Source organism: Eschscholzia californica, unplaced genomic scaffold, assembly GCF_041429995.1.
Source record: "Eschscholzia californica isolate CP2 unplaced genomic scaffold, dmEscCali1.0.p SCAF_6, whole genome shotgun sequence".
In the NCBI taxonomy this organism is placed as follows: Eukaryota; Viridiplantae; Streptophyta; class Magnoliopsida; order Ranunculales; family Papaveraceae; genus Eschscholzia; species Eschscholzia californica.
The window spans coordinates 9,233,679-9,253,788 of NW_028238483.1; the positions used below are offsets into that span (position 1 = coordinate 9,233,679).

The 20,110-nt window shown below is 36.5% G+C and overlaps 1 protein-coding gene across 1 annotated transcript; it reads right to left on the reverse strand.

The window, feature by feature from the left end:
• Nucleotides 1-9,767: 9,767 nt before the first annotated feature.
• On the reverse strand, nt 9,768-10,145 carry LOC147531611 (uncharacterized). Its single transcript, XM_086649761.1, has one exon. The coding sequence runs from the start codon at nt 10,143-10,145 to the stop codon at nt 9,768-9,770; it is 378 nt and encodes a 125-aa protein (XP_086505887.1).
• Between the last annotated feature and the right edge of the window lie 9,965 nt (nt 10,146-20,110).

A 20,110-nucleotide genomic window follows, 5' to 3' on the forward strand; every position in this document is an offset into this window, starting at 1 on the left:
CTATCTCTCATCTTCTTTTTGCAGATGACTGCATTATTTTTGGACGCAACTCATTGGACAATATCCATACCCTCAAAACTACTCTTAATACCTTTTGCAATGCTTCTGGGCAGATGATCAATTACGCTAAATCTAATATTTTCTACTCTAAAAATTCCCACCCAAAATTCAAACGTCTAATCATGCGTTCTCTCAAAGTCAAATATGCTTCCACGTCGGAGAAATATCTAGGAGCACAATTATTTATTGGTGCTAATAAAAAGAAGATCTTTAACGATATTCTCCATAAAATAAAAATGAAATTAGACAAATGGAATCACAACTTCCTCTCTCAAGCTGGTCGCACTATAGTCATCTCGACTATAGCGACGGCTGTACCCCGATACCAAATGCAATGCTTTGCCCTTCCCAAAGGCATATGCAAGAGCATTTCGACTTTGCAAAAGTCGTTCTGGTGGGGTAAGTCCAAAGGCATATGTACCAAATGTTGGTCTTCTATATGCCTTCCTAAATTTCTTGGTGGTCGTGGACTACATTCCCCGGAGCTGGATAATCATGCTATGTTGAGCAAATTAGCCTGCAGGATTAAATCGGAACCGGAATCCAAGTGGGTGCAGCTGTTAAAAGCCAAGTACTTCAATAACGCTGAGAATCCATGCCCAGCTAAATCACATCACTCCTGGATATGGAAAAACATTAATAAATATCTTAATACCATAGAGAACTATACTATGTGGGAGGTTCATAACGGTAAAAGTATAGATATTTGGACCGATAAATGGATTCCCACTCTCCCAATTCTTTCCTACAACCAGAATTCTAATCTTTCTAAGGTTTCCCAGCTGATTGACCAAGGTAACTGGAATGAGACTCTTCTTAATAATGAGTTTGATACTGCCACTAAGAATCTAATTTTAACGATCCCGATATCGATATAGAGTGAAGACCAAAGAAAACGAACCCTTACTAAGAAAGGTAAATTTAGTGTCAAATCCATGTATCAACACCTATGCATCAGCATGAATTCACCCCAACTCTATTCTCCTAATTGGAATTTTCTTTGGTCTATCTCAGTTGTCCCCAGAGTAAAAATGTTTTTATTGAAAATTTGTGTTAAAGCCCTCCCAGTCAAGGAAAGGATAGGTAAATATATTAATAATAACCGCAACTGTCCGAATTGTAATGAGATTGAATCTATTGTGCACGCCATACTCCACTGTCCGCTGGCAAAAAATATATGGTTCTACTTTAATATTTTATCCGAAAAAATTAAATCGGTTAGAGAATGGATTTTTTCTTGGGAACATAAATCACAAAACGCTTACACAGCTAACAATATTCATTATGCTACTATTATGTGGAACATATGGAAGACGAGATGTGACCATTGCTTTCAACATGAAATCAATACGTTAGACAAAACTATTTCTATCATTACTGCATTCCCACAAAACCAAAAAATGAATCATACAAAAACAAAAAGAGAACAAGAAAAATGGAACCCCCCTGAATCGTCCTTTTTAAAAATAAACGTGGATGCTTCATTCTTAGATACACAAACTATTACAGGTATTAGTTTAATCATCCATGACAATGACTCTAAGTTCGTCGAAGCTGTCTCCTACACTTCTAGAAGCAGAAACTCGGAGGAAGGTGAAGCCATTGCGATTCTCAAAGGAATGCAATGGGCAGAATCTCATGAATATAAAAGAATCATTATTGAAAGTGATAATATTAATATCATAACAGAAAGGGAAGAATAATATACAATGGCAATCACAAATTCATATTAATGGAATCCAAGATATAAAAAGGAGGTTGGACATAGTAAAATTCTCACATACTAGCAGGGCTTTCAATAAAGCAACAGATAAGTTGGCTAAATGGGCAAGAAAGGAAAATAGATCGAAGGTTTGGAAACATGTACCTTATCTTCTTTGTAAGTTGTATTGTAATCGAATTCTTATTTCTAGTTAATTAATATATAGCTCTTTCAACAAAAAAAAAGACATTATCAACACATTAAAGAAAAAAGATACAAAAATTAAACACATTACCAATTTTCCTTATGATGTTCAACAACTAGCTAAAATGGGATCTCAAGTGCTGGTTTGTTTCGAGGTTCCGAGGATTTTCATCGACATCTCAAATTGATGGGCGACTTGGACCAGCTAGTGCCAACGAAATACGACACAAGAGATGAAAGTAATGTTGGTGCTGCAGTTATTGCAACATTGAAAGATGACTGAACAAGCATGGGCAAAGTTTACAAACTTTGTAGTCCAATTTTTTTTTTTATGCATGAAATGGCAGAGTTGATGTATGAAACAATCCGTGAATGGCCTCGGACTTAAACACATAGAAACAGAGACACCATGTCATGAATAAAGTAGGCCATCATGCATAATTTTTTTATAGATAGAAACTAGAACCAGAACCAGAGTTGCACGAAGACATTATGAACACATAAAAGAAAAAAAATACGAAGCTTAATCACATTACTGACTCTCCTTATGACGTTCAACAACTAGCTAAAATGGGATCTCAAGTGCTGGTTTCTTTCCGAGGTTTCGAGGATTCTCATCGACATCTCAAATTGATGGGGGACTTGGCCAAGATAGTGCCAATGAAATACGACCCAAGAGATGAAAGTGTTGTTGGTGCTGCAGTTATTGCAACATTGAAAGATGACTGCACAAGCTTGGGTAAAATTTACGAACTTGATAGTCTAAAGATTTCTCTATGCATGAACTAACAGAGTTGATGTATGAAACAATCCGTGAATGGCCTCGGACTTCTTGTTGTGGAACTCGAATATTCAAAATCTTTAAAAGGTGAAGATAACCCCTTCATCTAACTTCTCGTCTGGAACTTGCATATTCAAAAAACGAGTTAGGTAAAACTAGACGATGTTTGTATGGTTTTACCATACGAAAATTCCGGTGAAGGGGTTGCCTTCCCCTTCGGTGGATAAAACAACAAGATAGAGAATGGGGGGAGAGGGAGAGTGGGGAGGAGAGGGAGAGTGGAGATAAAGAGATACGAGAGGGAAAAATGGAAAGGAAATAGGAGAGGGAGATAGGAGAAGAAGAGAAAGAGAGATAAGTTGTATGAGATAGGAGAGAGAAAGAGAAAAATATTACCTGCCGAAGGTGGCTACTGGCCGGTGGTGGTTGTAGTAGAGCGGAGAGAGATGAAGAAGATAAAGAGGTGAGAGAAAGAAACAAAAGTAAAACAACAAAAATAAAAATTAAAGACGGGTACTTTAGAAAAGTGGAAACTTGATTTTCTGGTAAATGCATTGGAATGATGAAAAGGGGGCCATTTGTGTATTTAGGATAAATTGGGGGCCAAGCGGAAAATTTGTCACAAACTAGAGTTATGGAAAAAATTGGATTCTCACTATAGGGTATTTTTGGAAAGTAAAACAAGCAGTTAATTGTCAGAAGATAAAACTTTAAAAGAGGGCCATCTAAGTATCTTACATAAATTAAGGGGCTAAGCAGGAAATAAGTCATAAACCAGAGCTCAATTTGAGAAATATCCTTAAAATTGACCGGGAAGTTTCAAAGCTGCCTCCCAATAGCCAACAACCTTTGGTTGGAGTGGTAAGAGGTATAATCTTCCACCTAGAGGTCAAGGGTTCGAGGCACACGCTGAACAATTAAAAAAAAAAGCTGCCTCCCAATAGTGTTACTAGACCCTCTAGTTGTTGGGCCACCCCATATTTCAGAAAATGGTTAAAAGCGTTCTGGGACGGAGCCTAAGGGGTGCGATAACACCCCCTAGATCCTCCCGGAAAAAATAATAGTAACAGTAATTTTTCTTTTTTTATATAGGTATATATAAATATACATATCTAATGATGTATGATTATAACAGGAAAACGGGGATGACTTATTGGTTAGGGGCCGTGTTAGAGTTCAGCCCGTGTTAGAGTTTAGCTTTTAGTGTGAGGTTGTGGGATCCAATCATTCCCTGAGCATTCTAAGTATCTTTTTATATATGTATATAGATATGTATATTACTATATATCTAATCATGTGTACAAAATATAATAAGCAACGCTTGGCTCACTGGTAGTGGGCTTATGGTGTTGATATGTGGACGAGTGGGAGCTTGAGGTCTATATTAATATATATTTAATCATGTGTACAAAAGATAACAAGTGGACTTGGCTCAGTGATTGCGGGCTTGTGATCTGTGGACGAGTGGGAGCTTGAGGTTAGGGTCGACTCTAGGCCTGCGACCCGCTTAGGGCCCCCAAGTTTAGGGACCCCCAATTTATATAACATCATATGCACATAGTATTATTATATGTATTTATTTATTCACATATGTAACAAGTTTGTTCAGGCAATAAAGTTGGTATAGTAGTTGCTTTGAGAACGTAAGGTCTAAGGTTCGACTCCTGTGAGTTGCATTATTTTTTAGGTAACCCTTTCTTTTAAAATGGACACTAAAGAGCAAATGTAGACTTCAAAAAACAACACTATCCAGGAACTAAATGCTCGTTACCCTAAGAACAATACTGAGTTGGTCTGTTGTATTGCATGTTTGAGTCCATCTAGAGGTTTTGCCCTTTTCGACAAAAGTAAGTTGATGCGTCCTGCTGAATTTTATCAGTTAGGTTTCAATAGTCGTGACACTATGGTACTTAGTTCTCAGCTTGATAATTACAATTATAATATGAGGCAGAATGATGATTTCTCAAATTTAGATGGGATTGGAACTCTTGCTTGAACATTGGCGGAAACTAAGACAGATAAAATATATCATTTAGTTTATTTGCTTATCACGTAGCACTAACTTTGCCGGTTGTACGTGTCTTCGTTAAAAGAGTTTTTTCAGCTATGAAGCTAATTAAAACACGCTTAAGAAACAAAATGAGTTTTGTGGCTAGCTAATAGTTTAGTAGTCTTTATTGAAAAACAAGATTTTAGTGAAATTAACATTTCAAAACATGCATTCTCGTAGAAGTTAATTGCGTTTGTAATCATTGATGTATTAATATAATTAATGATCACAAGTATTTTGTTAATTACTGTGTTTGCAAACATAAATAAATTATTTAGGTATATAAATTTGCACCCCCTAAGTGAAAATCCTTGATCTGTCCCTGAAAACGCCCCTTTTCAAAACATATAGTCTCTGACATTTATTTCAACTTAAAACCGGTGGGTTCGAGCTTATTTTGTTACCAATTTTAAAGGGGCCGAAAACTATTGAATACAACTGGTATTGATAGGCTCGGCCCGAAATTTTTACAAATTTCCGCACAAGTTCACCGAGTTGAACTCCAATTTTCAACCCTAGAACATTGGGGTTGAACTTGACAAATCTTGAGGCGAACTGAGTTCGCCGATTTCAATTCATAAAATTGGAGTTTAGTTCACTGGACTTTGAGTCAAATTTTGTAACCAAATTCAATTTTGTAACAATTTGTCAACTCATAACATTGGATTGCAACTCATAACATTTGGGGTATTTAGCATAAATAAGGGGGCCAAGCGAAAAATTTGTCACAAACTAAAGGGTCATTTAGGAAATAACCCTTTAAATTATTTACTAAAAAATTGGACTCTCACTGGAGGTTCATTGCAATTGAGAAAATAAGGAGGTGGAAAAGAGAAAATAAGAAATATCTAGTAGAAGGGTGTTTTCGAAAAGTAAAACAAGACGTTAACCGTCAAAAGGGGAAACTTTAAAAGGTGGTCATATGAGTATTTTACATAAATGAGGGGGCCAAAAGGAAACAAGTCATAAACTAAGAGCTCCATTTATGAAATATCCCTAAAACTGATCGGGATATTTTAAAGGTGGGTCCCAATAGTGTTACTAGACCCTCTAGGGGTTGGCACACCCTATATTTGACAAAACGGTTAAAAGCGTCCCTTCTCAAAACATACACTCCCACATATTTGTTTCAACTTAAAACTGGTGGGCTCCAGCTTATTTTGTTAAGGGTCCGAGAAAGACTAGATAGGGCGATTGCAAACCTCCATTGGCTTCAACATTTTCAATCTTCAGGAGTTACCCATCTAGAAGCTGTGGGGTTAGATCTGCCCATACTTCTAGACAACAGAGACCTGAGCCAGCTCAGCCCTAAACCTTTCAAGTTCATCCGCACTTGGATGACCCACCCGGAGTGCCATAGCTTTATTGCTGAAAATTGGATTAATAACAAGAAGACGCAGGACCCTAACAATATCCAGCAGGATCTCAAGAAGCTTAGCAAAAAGCTTACGAACTGGAATACAAAGGTTTTTGGTAACATTGAGAACGATATCAATCAGATCACCAAGAAACTCCAGAATACTAACACTAAATAAGAGTACATCCGACTGGATCACAAACTTTGAAGAACTTTACATCCAGCAAGAAAGCTTATGCAAGGAAAAATCTAGGAACAACTTTATTGCTCTAGGAGATAAAAACACCTTGACATCCAACAGAACAAACAAGATCAGTGCCATTTAAGACAAAAATGGAGACTGGAAGGAAGACATTAAAGAGATTCAAAACATCTTCACGTCTCATCTATTGGGAGACGGTTAACTCCGACATCTACGATCTTGTCCAGAACTTCTTCTAGACTGCCTACCTCCCCCCTGATATTAATCACACTTACATTTGCCTTATTCCTAAAACTCCCATCCCCCAAACCCTAGCAGACTACCGTCCCATCAGCCTCCTCAATACCACCTATACAATCATCACCAAGTTGTTAACTGACAAACTTAAACACACTTTCAACCCCATCATTACTCCGTTCCAAGCAGCTTACGTCCTTGGAAGATAGATAACCGAGAACATCATTATGGGACAAGAAATCATTCACTCCTTCAGGAAGATGAAAGGAGCAGCGGGTTACTTTGGTCTCAAGTTAGACATGTCTAAGGCTTTTGACAGAATCGAATGGAATTTTCCAACTGATATCATGAGAAATCTGGGTTATGACGAACAATAGATTAAAATGATTCACATGTACATCTCTACTTCCTTGATGTCAGTTCTTGTTAATGGTCGGCCGGGTAGTGTTTTCTACCTCTTCAGGGGTATTAGGCAAGGCGATCCGCTCTCCCCTTTCCTCTTCACGATTGCCATGGAAGGTCTTAGCCGTAAGCTGATGTTGAATAATAGTCATGATAGATTCTTGGGATTTCCAACGACTAACTCTGCTCTTTGAATATCTCACCTTCTCTTTGCTGATGACTGCATTATTTTTGAACGGAACACTATAGATAACATTCATAATCTTAAGAAAGTTCTTCATGATTTCTGTGAGACCTCGGGGAAAATGATAAACTACGCCAAATCAAACATCTTCTATTCCAATAATTCGCATCCTAAATTTAAACGCCTCATTATGCGTATCCTCGAAGTCAAATATGCTTCCACCTCAGAGAAATACCTAGGAGCTCAACTCTTTATTGGGGCCTAAGAAACCAAAGTTTTCAATGATATCCTCGATCACATTAAGAATAAGCTCAACAAATGGAACCACTCCTTTCTCTGCCAAGCTGGTCGCACAGTGGTCATCTCGGCCATTACTGCAGCCGTACCCCGATACCAGATGCAGTGCTTTGCTATTCCTAAAAGAGTTAGCAAACGCATCAAGTCCGTTCAAAGCAATTTTTGGTGGGGTAAGTCGAAAGGTATATGCACCAAAGTTTGGTCATATATCTGCCTTCCGAAAAAACTCGGAGGCCTGGGGATTCACTTTCCAGAGCTGGATAACACCGCTCTGCTCTCTAAACTGGCATGGAGGCTCAAAACGAACCAGAAGCACTGTGGGCTAAACTTCTTAAAGCGAAATACTTCCCTCAGGATGATAAACCTGGACTAGCGAAACCTCATCATTCTTGGAGTTGGAAGACTATCAGGAAACACTAGAATCTCATCGATGATCTTGCCACTTGGGAGGTGCACTCTGGTGATGATATTAATATTTGGGATGATAATTGGATCCCTGATATAAATAGATCCATACCGAACAACAATCAATCCATTATGAACAAGGTGTCCCAACTTATTACGAATAATAACTGGAACAATGAGGTTCTCAATGCCAACTTCGATGCCACGACTCAAAACCTGATCAAAGCTATCCCTTTGAACAACGACGGTAAAGATCAACTCAAATGGAAGCTTACCAAATCGGGAAAGTTCATAGTTAAATCTATGTACCAGCATCTTAGCACTAACAACATCGTCCACACTCCTAATTCGCAAAACTGGAATTTCATCTGGTCTCTACCAACTATTCCGCGAATAAAAACCTTCATCTGGAAAATCTGTACTAAAGCTCTCCCGGTGAGAGTAAGAATAGGAAAATACATCGACAATAACATCACGTGCCCAAATTGTATGAATATCGAAACAATTGAACATGCATTGTTACACTGTGCAATGGCAAAAAACGTTTGGTTTAATTTTAATATAATATCTGAAAATATTACATCTATTTCTGATTGGATCTTCTCGTGGCAAGACAATTCCCGACAATGTTACACTAGTGATGATATTCATTTTGTAAGCATTCATTGGATTTTATGGAAAGTGAGATGTGACCATTGTTGCCAGCACGAGATAAATGATCTTAACAAGATCATCAGATTGATCAAAGCATTTCCAAAAGCCAACAAAAAAAGAGAAAAACAAACAAAAACCTCTTGCAGAATGGCAACCGCCAACAAAACCTTTCATTAAGATCAATGTTGATGTATCCTTCATGAATGTAACATCGAATACTGGGATTAGTTTAATTGCACATAATGCAGATTCTAAACTTATAGAAGCTCAAGTGAAATCCTCGAGGGCGAGAAATAGTGAAGAAAGTAAAGCTATAGCCATCTTATATGGCCTTGAATGGGCGAAAGAACATAATCACAAGACAATAATTATAGAAAGCGACAACATGAATCTCATCAAGCACATCCATAATAAAAGACATTCAGTGCAATGGAAATCTTTGTTCCATGTCAGAAGAATTCGAGAAATCAGAAGAGAATTCGATATAGTTCAATTCAAATACACCAGAAGAGAACTCAACTTGCAAGCAGACAAGCTAGCAAAATGGGCAAGAAAGAAGAATAGAAGCAAAAAGTGGAATAATGTTCCTGGTATTTTAGTTGATAAATATTGTAATAACGTTTTATCCTGATTAATGAAAGGAAAGTTCAACAAAAAAAAAAAGGTCCGGGAACAATTGAATACAACTGGAATTGATGGGCTCGGGTCAAATTTTTTACAAATTTCGCTCAAGTTAACTAAATTGAACTCCAATTTCAACTTTAGAACATTATGGTTGAATTCGTAAAACCTTGAGCCGAACCGAATTCACCGATTTCAACTCATAACATTGGAGTTCAGTTCGCTGGACTTTGAGCCGAATTTTGAAACCAAATTCAATTTTGTAACAAAATTCGATCCGAGATCACCGATTTCAACTCGAAACATTGGAGCTGAAATTGGTTGACTGTTAGGCTTGAGACCACTAATTTGGAGCTCTATACCCAAACACAGTCAAACTATGTTTACCAAGTCAGAGGAGGTGTTGGGGGCGCCAATAACATTTACCGGAGGCGCAATTATGCTTACAAGGGGGCCAAACTTATATAAACACAATGACACAATTGTTGTCATTATACATGAAAAAGAGTCAAAGAGATGGAAATATTTGTTGAGAAAGAAATAATGATTTTATTAAGCAACCCTGCATCTCTCTTTCACCACTTTCTTATTTTTGAGTTTAGTACTACTTATTATGCTTTCATTTTGGTCGGCTTAATTTCCATGCCATGTGGTATAGCAGGCATACCAATTTCCAAAATTGAGATACCAGGCAGAAATAAAAGATATTGAAGAACAGGGGTAGTTAAAGGTACATCCTTATACTTCTGAACTGCTGAACCAAATCCAAGATCCTTTGCCTCATCCCAATACCCCACATTCAAGAAACCTAAATCACCCTTAACATATTCATGCAATAAAGTTGGAACCTTACTAATTTGCTTCTTATGTTTTTTCAACAATTTTATCTTTGTAATATCAAAGTTATCTAAAATGACATGAAGGAGCATCAACTTTTTCTGCAAGTAAGCAGGTTCATCTGCTAATAGTCCAATGCCGGAATTATCCATGACTAGAACGGTGATGTTTTGACGTCGGTTAATTTCATCGGCGACTTTTGTTTGAATAAGGTAATGACTATAGTTGGTGAATCTTGGGTAGGTGCTTAGAAGCTGAACAATATTATGGGAAGATGCTGTTGAAGAAGTGATAAAGAGAAAGAAGAAGGTGATGATGAGATATGATGAAAAGGTTGAACATAGTTGAGTATTCATCTTTGATAATGATGAAACTCAATTATGTATGATATGAGGGAGATGTTATGGGTTATTTAAATAGTAAGACTTCTAGATAGAGGAGAAGAAAGAGGATCAGAGTGACTAAATTTGGATCATTAACTGCTTTTTATTGTTAGGTTTACATCAAACACAAGTTGTCTTTTTTTAATAGTAATGTTTTAGGTTGTTTATAGTTAGACATTGATTTATTTCTAAGGGTCTGTTTGTCAGGTGATAAAATAGAGCTGAAAAAGCGTTGATGAAATTAATTTTTGGGTGTTTGGTTAGACAAAGATAGTGTGGAAACCACATTCTCACGAGAAAAAAGTGGGAAAAAGGTGGAAAAAAGTGGGAAAAAGTTTGGGTTATTTCCCAAATAGCCCCTAACTTTGTGACCAACTTCCTGCCTAGCCCCTAACTTTATCAAATATTCCTATATGGCCCTTTTTTCAGTTACCGTTAGCACACCGTTAACTAGTCATCACCTTCTCTCCTCTCTGCCACCTCATCGTCTTCACCGGCAGACAATTTTCCGGCCGGCGACTTTAAAAAAAAAAAATTATTTTCTCTCCTCTCCCTCAAATTTTTTTTTCTTTGCTCTCTCTCTAGAACAGATCTAGAGAGACAGAGGGTCTCAAAACTCCGGCGAAGGGGCCCTTCGCCGGAGTTTTTAGAGAGAGAGGAAAAATTTAGGAAAAAAAAAATTTTAGAGAGAGGAGAGAGATTTTTTTTTTTTTAATGTTTGAAGGTCGCCGGTGAAGACGATGAGGTGGCAAGATGATGAGGTTGGAGAGAGAGAAGATGAGATGGAGGAGAGAAGGTGATGACTAGTTAACGGTGTGCTAACGGTAACTGAAAAAAATGGGCCATATGAGAATATTTGATAAAGTTAGGGGCTAGGCAGGAACGCTGGTCACAAAGTTAGGGGCCATTTGGGAAATAACCCAAAAAGTTTCAAAGCGTTTTCTCACGTTTTCTCTCGAATTAACGGCCTGGCTCTCCTCCCTTATCTATCACCCTCTTTAAGTTTCCAATTTATCTCTCTAAACTCCCTCTGCATCCCATATTCTGCATAATTTTCTCTCCCTCTTTGACTAGAAAACATTGGTAGTTCTGCATAGATTTAGGGTAATCAGAACCAAGAGATGGATGCAGTCCTACCAATGTTTTCTTTATCAAATTTCTTTAATTTGTTTTTCACCGGAAATAAAGAAAGCAACATGATGGTGTATAAACTTATTATGGGTGAAGAAAATAAGGATGATCAAATAGATGATGTCTATGAACCTATTCTTGTTGTAGCTGCAACTAATTGCAAGAAGAAGAAATAAAAGAGTACCCAGCAACTCGCACATGCGAATAAGACGACAAGAAATTCTAGGTTGAAGCAAATCGATTTGGCTGAAGCAAAAATCGGTTTGCATCCTGTAACCCTAACTGCAGTATGGTGTAGGAGAAGATGTTGGTCGATATTGAGATGGAGAGTTGTTTTGGGAACTTATAGAGGCAACCGACCTTATTGCAATTAACGTCTGTTTAAAAAAGGGTGCCGACAAGAATATCGTTGGGTGCCTTCAAATGTCCTCTCTCATATTTTCGCATGGCATACCAAGCACAAAAAAGCAATGTCCTTAAGAGATAGCTTGGTTTTCTTTCCCGTCCAGAAAAAATGTTTTTCTCGTCAATTATTTTCAAAGGTATAAAACGGGCCATAAGGTAACAATCCTTAAAATAATGGTGTGTTTGGATGCAGGATTTCTAAGTAGGTCTTACCAAAATTGAGATTTGGCAGGAATCAAGATTTCTTAGTATGTTTGGCTACCAAAAGTCCAAAGACTCTTGAATCCTAAGTCCAATTTTTTGTTGGATCAAAATCTCACCCTACCCCTTAAGCTAAGATTTTGAATTATAAAACCCAAATTTCAAAGACGTTTTCTTATTTCATATATCAACTTTTTGCAAAAATCGTTTTTGTTTTCATAAAACCTTTTTCTTTAGAAAAATATTTTTTATTTCGAAGACGTTTTCTTAGAAACTCTTTTTCACAAACCGTTCATAAACCATTTTTTCAGAAACCGATTTTCTAGAAACCATTTTTTTTTCAAAATCGTTTTCTTTCTTCTAAAGATGTTTTTTCAAAAACGGTTTTGTCACAAACCATTGTTTCTTAAAAACGTTAATTTCCGAAATTGTTTATTTTTCTTTTTATGAAATTGATTTTTTAGAAACAATTTTTTTTTTTGAAGATATTTTCGGAGAAACTTTTTTGTCACAAACGTTGTTTCCCGAAACCATTTTTAAAAAATTGATTTTTCAAAAAAATTTAAAAAAAAGAAACTGTTTTATTAGAAACTTTCTTTTCAAAAATTGTTTTTTTATTCAGATACCGTTTTTTAAGAAAACATATTCAGAAACCATTTCTCGGAAGACGTTTTCTCGAACAGGACTTTCGGGAAAAAAATGGTTTTCTGAAAAATAAAATTGTACAAAAACACTGTTATCTGAAGAAAGAAAAGATAATCGAAAAAAAACATTTTTCGGAAAAAGAAGTCTTAAAAAGATGATTTTCGGAAAAAAAAATGGTTTTATCGAAAAACAGTGTTGGGAAAAAATGTTTTCTAAAAAACTATTTTCGAAAAAAAAACTGACAGGTTTTTGGCAAAACGATTTCTTCAAATTTCGTTTTTAAAGAAGCTTTTAAAAACATTCAAATCATTATAAATCTTAACATTCTTATTAGTTATCAAACAAACCAAAGAAAATCATTTGGACTCAGGAATCCACATATTCATGATCCATTCATCTAAACACACACCATAACTTTATCCAGTGACACAACTACAAAACCTTCTTACTAGAGTATTTCCATTTCAGTTATGTCTTCGACTCATTAGTAAGATTTTTTTTTATCTTGTCAATTTTGGTTGCAACTATTGGAAATTATGTAGAATACCTTCAACATTTTTTTCGCCATAAATCTGCTTGTGTCGTAATAAAATAGAAATCGGTGGAGAGAGAAAAGATAGAAACTATAATATCATTTGTAGTTGTTATACTCTCTGTATGCTCACTAAAGTATCATAAGAAAGATGACAATTACAAAGTAAAAGTAAGGAGGGAGAGAGGGAGATTCAATCCATAGTTATCTACCAAATTATCCCGTATATGGAATGGGAGGTGAGTCCTCTATATAGTAATTGATACATGGTAGTAATGACTCCATGAAGAGACAAATGGTGATGCATGGGAGTAATGACTCCATGAACAGACAATTGGTAATGCATGGGAGTAATGACTCCAAGAAGAGACAAGTGGTGATGCATGAGAGTAATGACTCCATGAAAAGACACGTTGAGGAGGTAGGAATTGAAGGATATAGTCCTTCGGTCTGAAGGAGATGTCCTTCCGAAGGAGTGTCCTTCGACCAAGATGACAATGCGTACAATTTGTCAGTCAAGATAACGATGACTTTATCCGGAAGATCATCTAGTCCGGTTCAATTAGGGGTCGTAATGCTTAGCTAGAAGCCGCTTACGATCGTCGGATCACTTCGGTAATCTGCAGCTAACATAGACCGGATCCTACAACAGGTTACACCAAAGAGTGGTAACTTGATCGTAGAGAGTTGACTCATGGGAGCATGCTATTATAGATGGATATGATGCAGTCTGATAGTGCCAAAAAGATGGAAATAATCGGGCTTGAAAGAAGAATTCGAAAAGGTGGAAAAACCCACTTATGGGGTGTCCCAATCAAGCCCATTAGGGAATTGATCAGGACCAGCCATAAGAGTAGGGTGGGCCGGCCAGGCCGAGCCCATTAGTGGGCTTAAGTGGCTTGCCAGGCCGAGCCCATTAGTGGGCTTAAGTGGTCGGCCAGGCCGAGCCCATTAGTGGGCTTAAGTAGCCGGCCACACACTAATTAGGGGAAACCCTAATTTTAGTCAGAAAGAGTTCTGACGTGTTTATCTTTTCTTGGACTCTTATGGAAACCTAATTGGACCCAAATTCTAATTAGGGTTTTCGGTTTCCCTATATAAGGGTCATTAGAGAACAGAAAAAGGGTTGGATTTTTCTCAAGAGAAAACAGCTTCTCTCTCACAATATACAACTAAATAGAGAGAGAGGGTTTTAGAGAAAAAGCTCTCAATCTATCTATGGAGTCAAAAGAAGAATTCTTCTTCTCAACCTTGAATGGAGTTCTAGCAGACAACAAAGAAGGGAGATCAAGTTATTTACTCGGGTGTCTCAAGTAGAGGAGCCACAATTGGAGCTCTCATCTTCTTCAGGATAAAGTCATTGGAATCTAGTTCGTGGGAAAGCGAATCCAGGTATTCTTTTTTCAGTTTCTAGTTCATTATTAGTTCATGCATATGATCCTGGCAGTGTTAATCATATGATGATTGAGATTCCGCTTACAACATTAGTTAGATGATCATGGGTATTAGATACATACAAAAACCCTATAGTGGCATCACGAGCCGTATGCATGTAACTAGTTTTGGCTAGAACGAATTAGATTCAAACTTGATTTATTAGATAGATTTGTTTGGATATAGATTCAGGCACATTCTTGAATAGTTTGAATAGAGATTCAGCCACGTTCTTAATTAGTTTGAATAGAGATTCGGACACGTTTTGGTAAGATTGAATTAGATTTATTCGTAATGAAAACATGGGTTTGAAATAGTTTCAAAGCATAGAAACCTTAGATTTTGAGTCTTTTGTAGGTCTCATTTGGGTACACACGTAGCTTATATTATGAGCTATTCTATAAGCCCATAAATAAAAGTGCTTTTTAAAAATCTGTCTGAGTCGTTTGGTACGTTACATAAAAAGTGGTTTTATATCTTAAAAAGCTAGGTATGACATTTGGTAAAAAAATGTAATCTTCGTATTGTAGTTATCAAACAATATGCTTATATCATTTTATTAATAAAAAAATTTATAAGCATTAAATACTAAAATAAAATAATAGAATTTTTTTAATTTTCATAAACGCATAAAGATCAAAATTTGAACCTAATGCAGTGGTGATAGTGCTCAATGAGTGGTGATAGTGCTCAATGGTGGTGGACGTGTTATGGTGGTGCTTAATGGTGGCGGAGTTATGGTAGTGATGGTGGTTGTAGAATGGAGGGGGTGTTGGCGGTTAGGGGGTAAAGTTGCAACGACGGTAGTGAAATGGGGTTGGTGGAGGTGGTATAGTGTGATGGTGGAGTGGTCGATTTGTGGCGATGTTGGTGACGTGGTTGTGGTAGTGGTGGAGTTGCACCGAAGGTGAAGCTACGTCAGAGGTTGTGGAGTTGCGGGGGTGATGGTGAAGCGTTCTGTGATGGTGGTAGAGTGGTGACGAAGGTGGCGGAGTGGTTGTAAAAAAATTTGATGGTTGTAGAATAGTTGTGATGGTGGTGGAGTTGCGGCGGAAGTGGTGGAGCAGTGGTGATGGAGTTGCGCCGGAGGTGGTATGGAAGTGGTGGAATGGTGGCATAGGTGGTGGGGTGATTGTCAGAGGTGGTGGAGTGATTGTGGTGGCAGAGGTAGTGGGGTGGTTGTGATGGTGGTGGATGTTTATTGATGGTGACAAAAAAAATTATTATTTTATTTTCATAGCTAGCTTTTAGTAAGCAGCTATAAAAAAGCCACAAAGTGTGGCTTCTGCTTTTTAGAGAAAATGGGGTTTTCTAGCTTAAAATAAGCGACAACTTTTTTGAACCAAACGCGTAAAGTTTTCAATAAGCGCTTAAAATATGCTAAAAGCTGGCTTTTAGCTTTTTTTAAGCGGAACCAAACGAGGCCTTAAAGGTTTTCGAAAACTATGATTTAGGGTTTTCCTTTTTAAAAGGGAAGCTTTAAAAATCAGTGTTTTTGATGATCATATAATAAAAAAACAGGAGCTTAAAAAAGCAGCGAAAGAGAAAGGAAGAAAAAGAAAAGAATTTGGAAGTTTCCAAAATTCTGGCCTTGCTGGCCCGGTCGCGTCCCAAACGCGACCAAGGGGCATCCAGGATGCGACCTTGGCCTATCGGAGTAGGACTGGGAGTCCGAGACCAGGAAGTCTCAGACATCCCAGACGCGTCTTGGACGCGTCTGGAATCCCAATCTGATTGGCCTAGAAAGGTTACCCTAAAAGGTCTACACCCGCAAGTATACGGGCGTCAAGTAATAAAATCCCGGTAAGACCGGGGTCGATCCACAAAGACTAGTCAAACCTGTTCCTAAACTCAGAATTGGTACGGTTTTTTTGTTGTGATTTTGGTTTTGATGATTAAAGATATTAAAATATTAAAACGAATAAAAACGGTAAACAGATCTATGGGGGAGAGGACCTAGAATTCTTAAGAATTCACCACATAAAATCACATTCAGACCCAATAATTATCTAATCAACTCTCTTTTTTTATAACTCAATATTCAAGGTAATGAACTACCCGAATTCCGGAAGATGTATTCGTTAAAACCCGATTGATAATCATAAACTTGTAATTGTTGTATTTGGAAAAACAAATCTCTAAACTATTGACTATTAATCGATAAGCATACACCATCAAAGAACTTAATCTAAGCATGGTGTATCAAACTAAAAATATAGACAATGAAAAGAAAACAAGTTTAACTAACTAAAACAACTTGAACTTGTAAACACAATCAAGAGAATTAATCGCACAAAAATTGGTCTCTAAAAGCTTAAAAATGGGTGTCATCCTAGCGCTAGATGAGATGGTTAGCTAATCATAATATGAGATTAAAACAATTATGAAGAATAAGAGAGAAAATGGAAAAAGAATGAAACTTTCTCACTGATTTTCCCTGTCGCAGCCAAACATGCCCTAAGGGAGCAGTTTTCTCGTCTTCTCGGAAGAATTTCCTCTCTGAGAAAATTATTTTCCAGCAAGATTTGCCCGAGCAGAACAGATTCTTCTCAACAGTAATCGCCTTCTCTGTTTTTGAACATTCTCTCTCTAAAATTTCTCTCAATTTCAAACACAAATGATTAATAAACAATTAACAAATCTAAGAGAAATATTAATAAGATTCTTCTCTGTTTCTTTAATTTCTTTCTTTCTCACTCTACAAATCATTCATTCTCTCTCTGTTTTACTCTCTTAATCTCTCTCTCTCTCTCACTATTCAATCTCTGTTTTCTCACAAAACAAAAATAAGAACACAAGAAGAAGGAGATGAAGATGATGATAATAATAACTCTCTCTCTCTTCTTCTTTTTTCTCTCTCTCTAATATTCCTGCTTAATTGAGTTCCCGAGAGGTCCATGGTGATTATCTCATCTCTCACTATTCAATCTCTGTTTTCTCACAAAACAAAAATAAGAACATAAGAGAAGATGTTTGTGGAAGAGGGATTCGGTTGCAGTTTTTAGAGAGAGAAAGGAAGAAGGAAAGAATGGATTTGTATTTCTCTTCTTATTCTATAAAGACAGAGAAAGAGCACCATGGTGATTATCTCATCTTTGGGGGTCAAAAGCTCAACTAAATTAGAAAAATCAGAGAAAGAAAGAGAAGGAAAAACAGAGAGAGTTATTACCATCATCTTCATCTCCTTCTTCTGTTTTTATTTTAGTGAGAGAAAGAAAACAGAATAGGGATTGAGACAAAATAGACTGAAATTAAGAGAGAGATATCTAAATCACCATGATCTTCTACTGCTTTATTTATTTTTGTGAGAGAAATAATAGAAACAGAGAGTGAGAGAAATTGAGAAAGAGTGATTTGTAGAGTGAGAAAGAGAGAAGAATCAGAGAACAAAGATTGACATTTGATTTTTAATTTTTATTATCTATCTTCTTTTCTTCCTCTTCTTCTTGTCGTTATGGTTTCTGTTGAGAAAGAAAGAGTGAGAAGAAAAGAGGGAAAACAGTAGAGAGAGAAAACAGTGGGGAAGACGAGAAAATTGAGTGGAAAACTATTTTCTCACAGTGAAAATATTTCCGAGAAGACGAGAAAATCGTTTTCTCTTAAGGCGTGTTTGGCAGATAGGCGGGAAAATCAGCAAGAAAAGTTATGATCCTTCTTCCATTTTCTCTCTTGCTTTTCATATTTGTTTAAATCTCGATCATGATTAGCTAAGACTCTCCATCTAGGATCTTACGATGAAACCCAGTTTTGATCTTTTAGAGATATATTTTTTGATTAACTCTTGATTAATGCTTCATAATTTAATTCGTTTTAGTTCGTTAAATAGATTTTCAATTCATTATCTACTCTTTTAATTTGATGCATCATACTTAGGTTGAATCCTTTGATGATGTATACTTACCGATTGAACCATCTTTGAAGCTTGTCATCTTCTTAAACTGCTCCACGATACACATAAACATCCTCCTTATAACCAGCAATATACACGTTTGATTGGGTAATAACTACCTCCTTCTTTTTCTCTCATCTTTGTTTAAAAACGAAAGTTTTCGTTTTTAACAGTAGAGAGAGAGTGTGGGAAATAGAAAGAGATTGGGCGTGAGCTAGAGATACCATAAAATCGTGATTTTCTTGGAGCTTCATCGTAAACGGAAAATAGATATTTCTTTCTCTAGAAATTAAAGAATAGAAAGTTTCTTTGAAATCGAAATCTAACGAGGGAAGGTGTTGGAGGTGATCTCCTATTTACAGTAGTAAGAAGCAAAGAGATTCTCCATTATCTCTCATAACATATCCGGTTGGAGATTATGAATATTTCTCATAGAAGGAAAGAAGAGAAGATGTTTGTGGAAGAGGGATTCGGTTGCTGTTTTTAGAGAGAGAAAGGAAGAAAGAAAGAATAGATTTTTATTTCTCTTCTTATTCTATAAAGACAGAGAAAGAGCACCATGGTGATTATCTCATCTTTGGGGGTCAAAAGCTCAACTAAATTAGAAAAATCAGAGAAAGAAAGAGAAGGAAAAACAGAGAGAGTTATTACCATCATCATCATCTTCATCTCCTTCTTCTGTTTTTATTTTAGTGAGAGAAAGAAAACAGAATAGAGATTGAGAGAAAATAGACTGAAATTAAGAGAGAGATATCTAAATCACCATGATCTTCTACTGCTTTCTTTATTTTTGTGAGAGAAATAATAGAAACAGAGAGTGAGAGAAATTGAGAAAGAGTGATTTGTAGAGTGAGAAAGAGAGAAGAATCAGAGAACAAAGATTGACATTTGATTTTTAGTTTTAATTATCTATCTTCTTTTCTTCCTCTTCTTCTTGTTGTTATGGTTTCTGTTGAGAAAGAGAGAGTGAGAAGAAAAGAGAGAAAACAGTAGAGAGAGAAAACAGTGGGGAAGACGAGAAAATTGAGTGGAAAACTATTTTCCCACAGAGAAAATATTTCCGAGAAGATGAGAAAATCGTTTTCTCTTAAGGCGCGTTTGGCAGATAGGCGGGAAAATCAGCAAGAAAAATTTGATTCTTCTTCCATTTTCTCTCTTACTTTTTATATTTGTTTAAATTTCGATCATGATTAGCTAAGACTCTCGATCTAGGATCTTACGATGAAACCCATTTTTGATCTTTTAGAGATATATTTTTTGATTAACTCTTGATTAATGCTTCATAGTTTAATTCGTTTTAGTTCGTTAAATAGATTTTCAATTCATTATCTATACTTTTAATTTGATGCATCATACTTAGGTTGAATCCTTTGATGATGTATACTTACCGATTGATAGTCAATAGTTTAGAGATTTGTTTTTCCAAATACAACAATTACAAGTTTATGATTATCAATCGGGTTTTAACGAATACATCTTCCGGAATTCGAGTAGTTC

Excerpts from the sequence above, each read along its gene's own strand:
- LOC147531611 (XM_086649761.1), bottom strand. The coding sequence starts at position 10,145 with ATGGATAATTCCGGCATTGGACTATTAGCAGATGAACCTGCTTACTTG.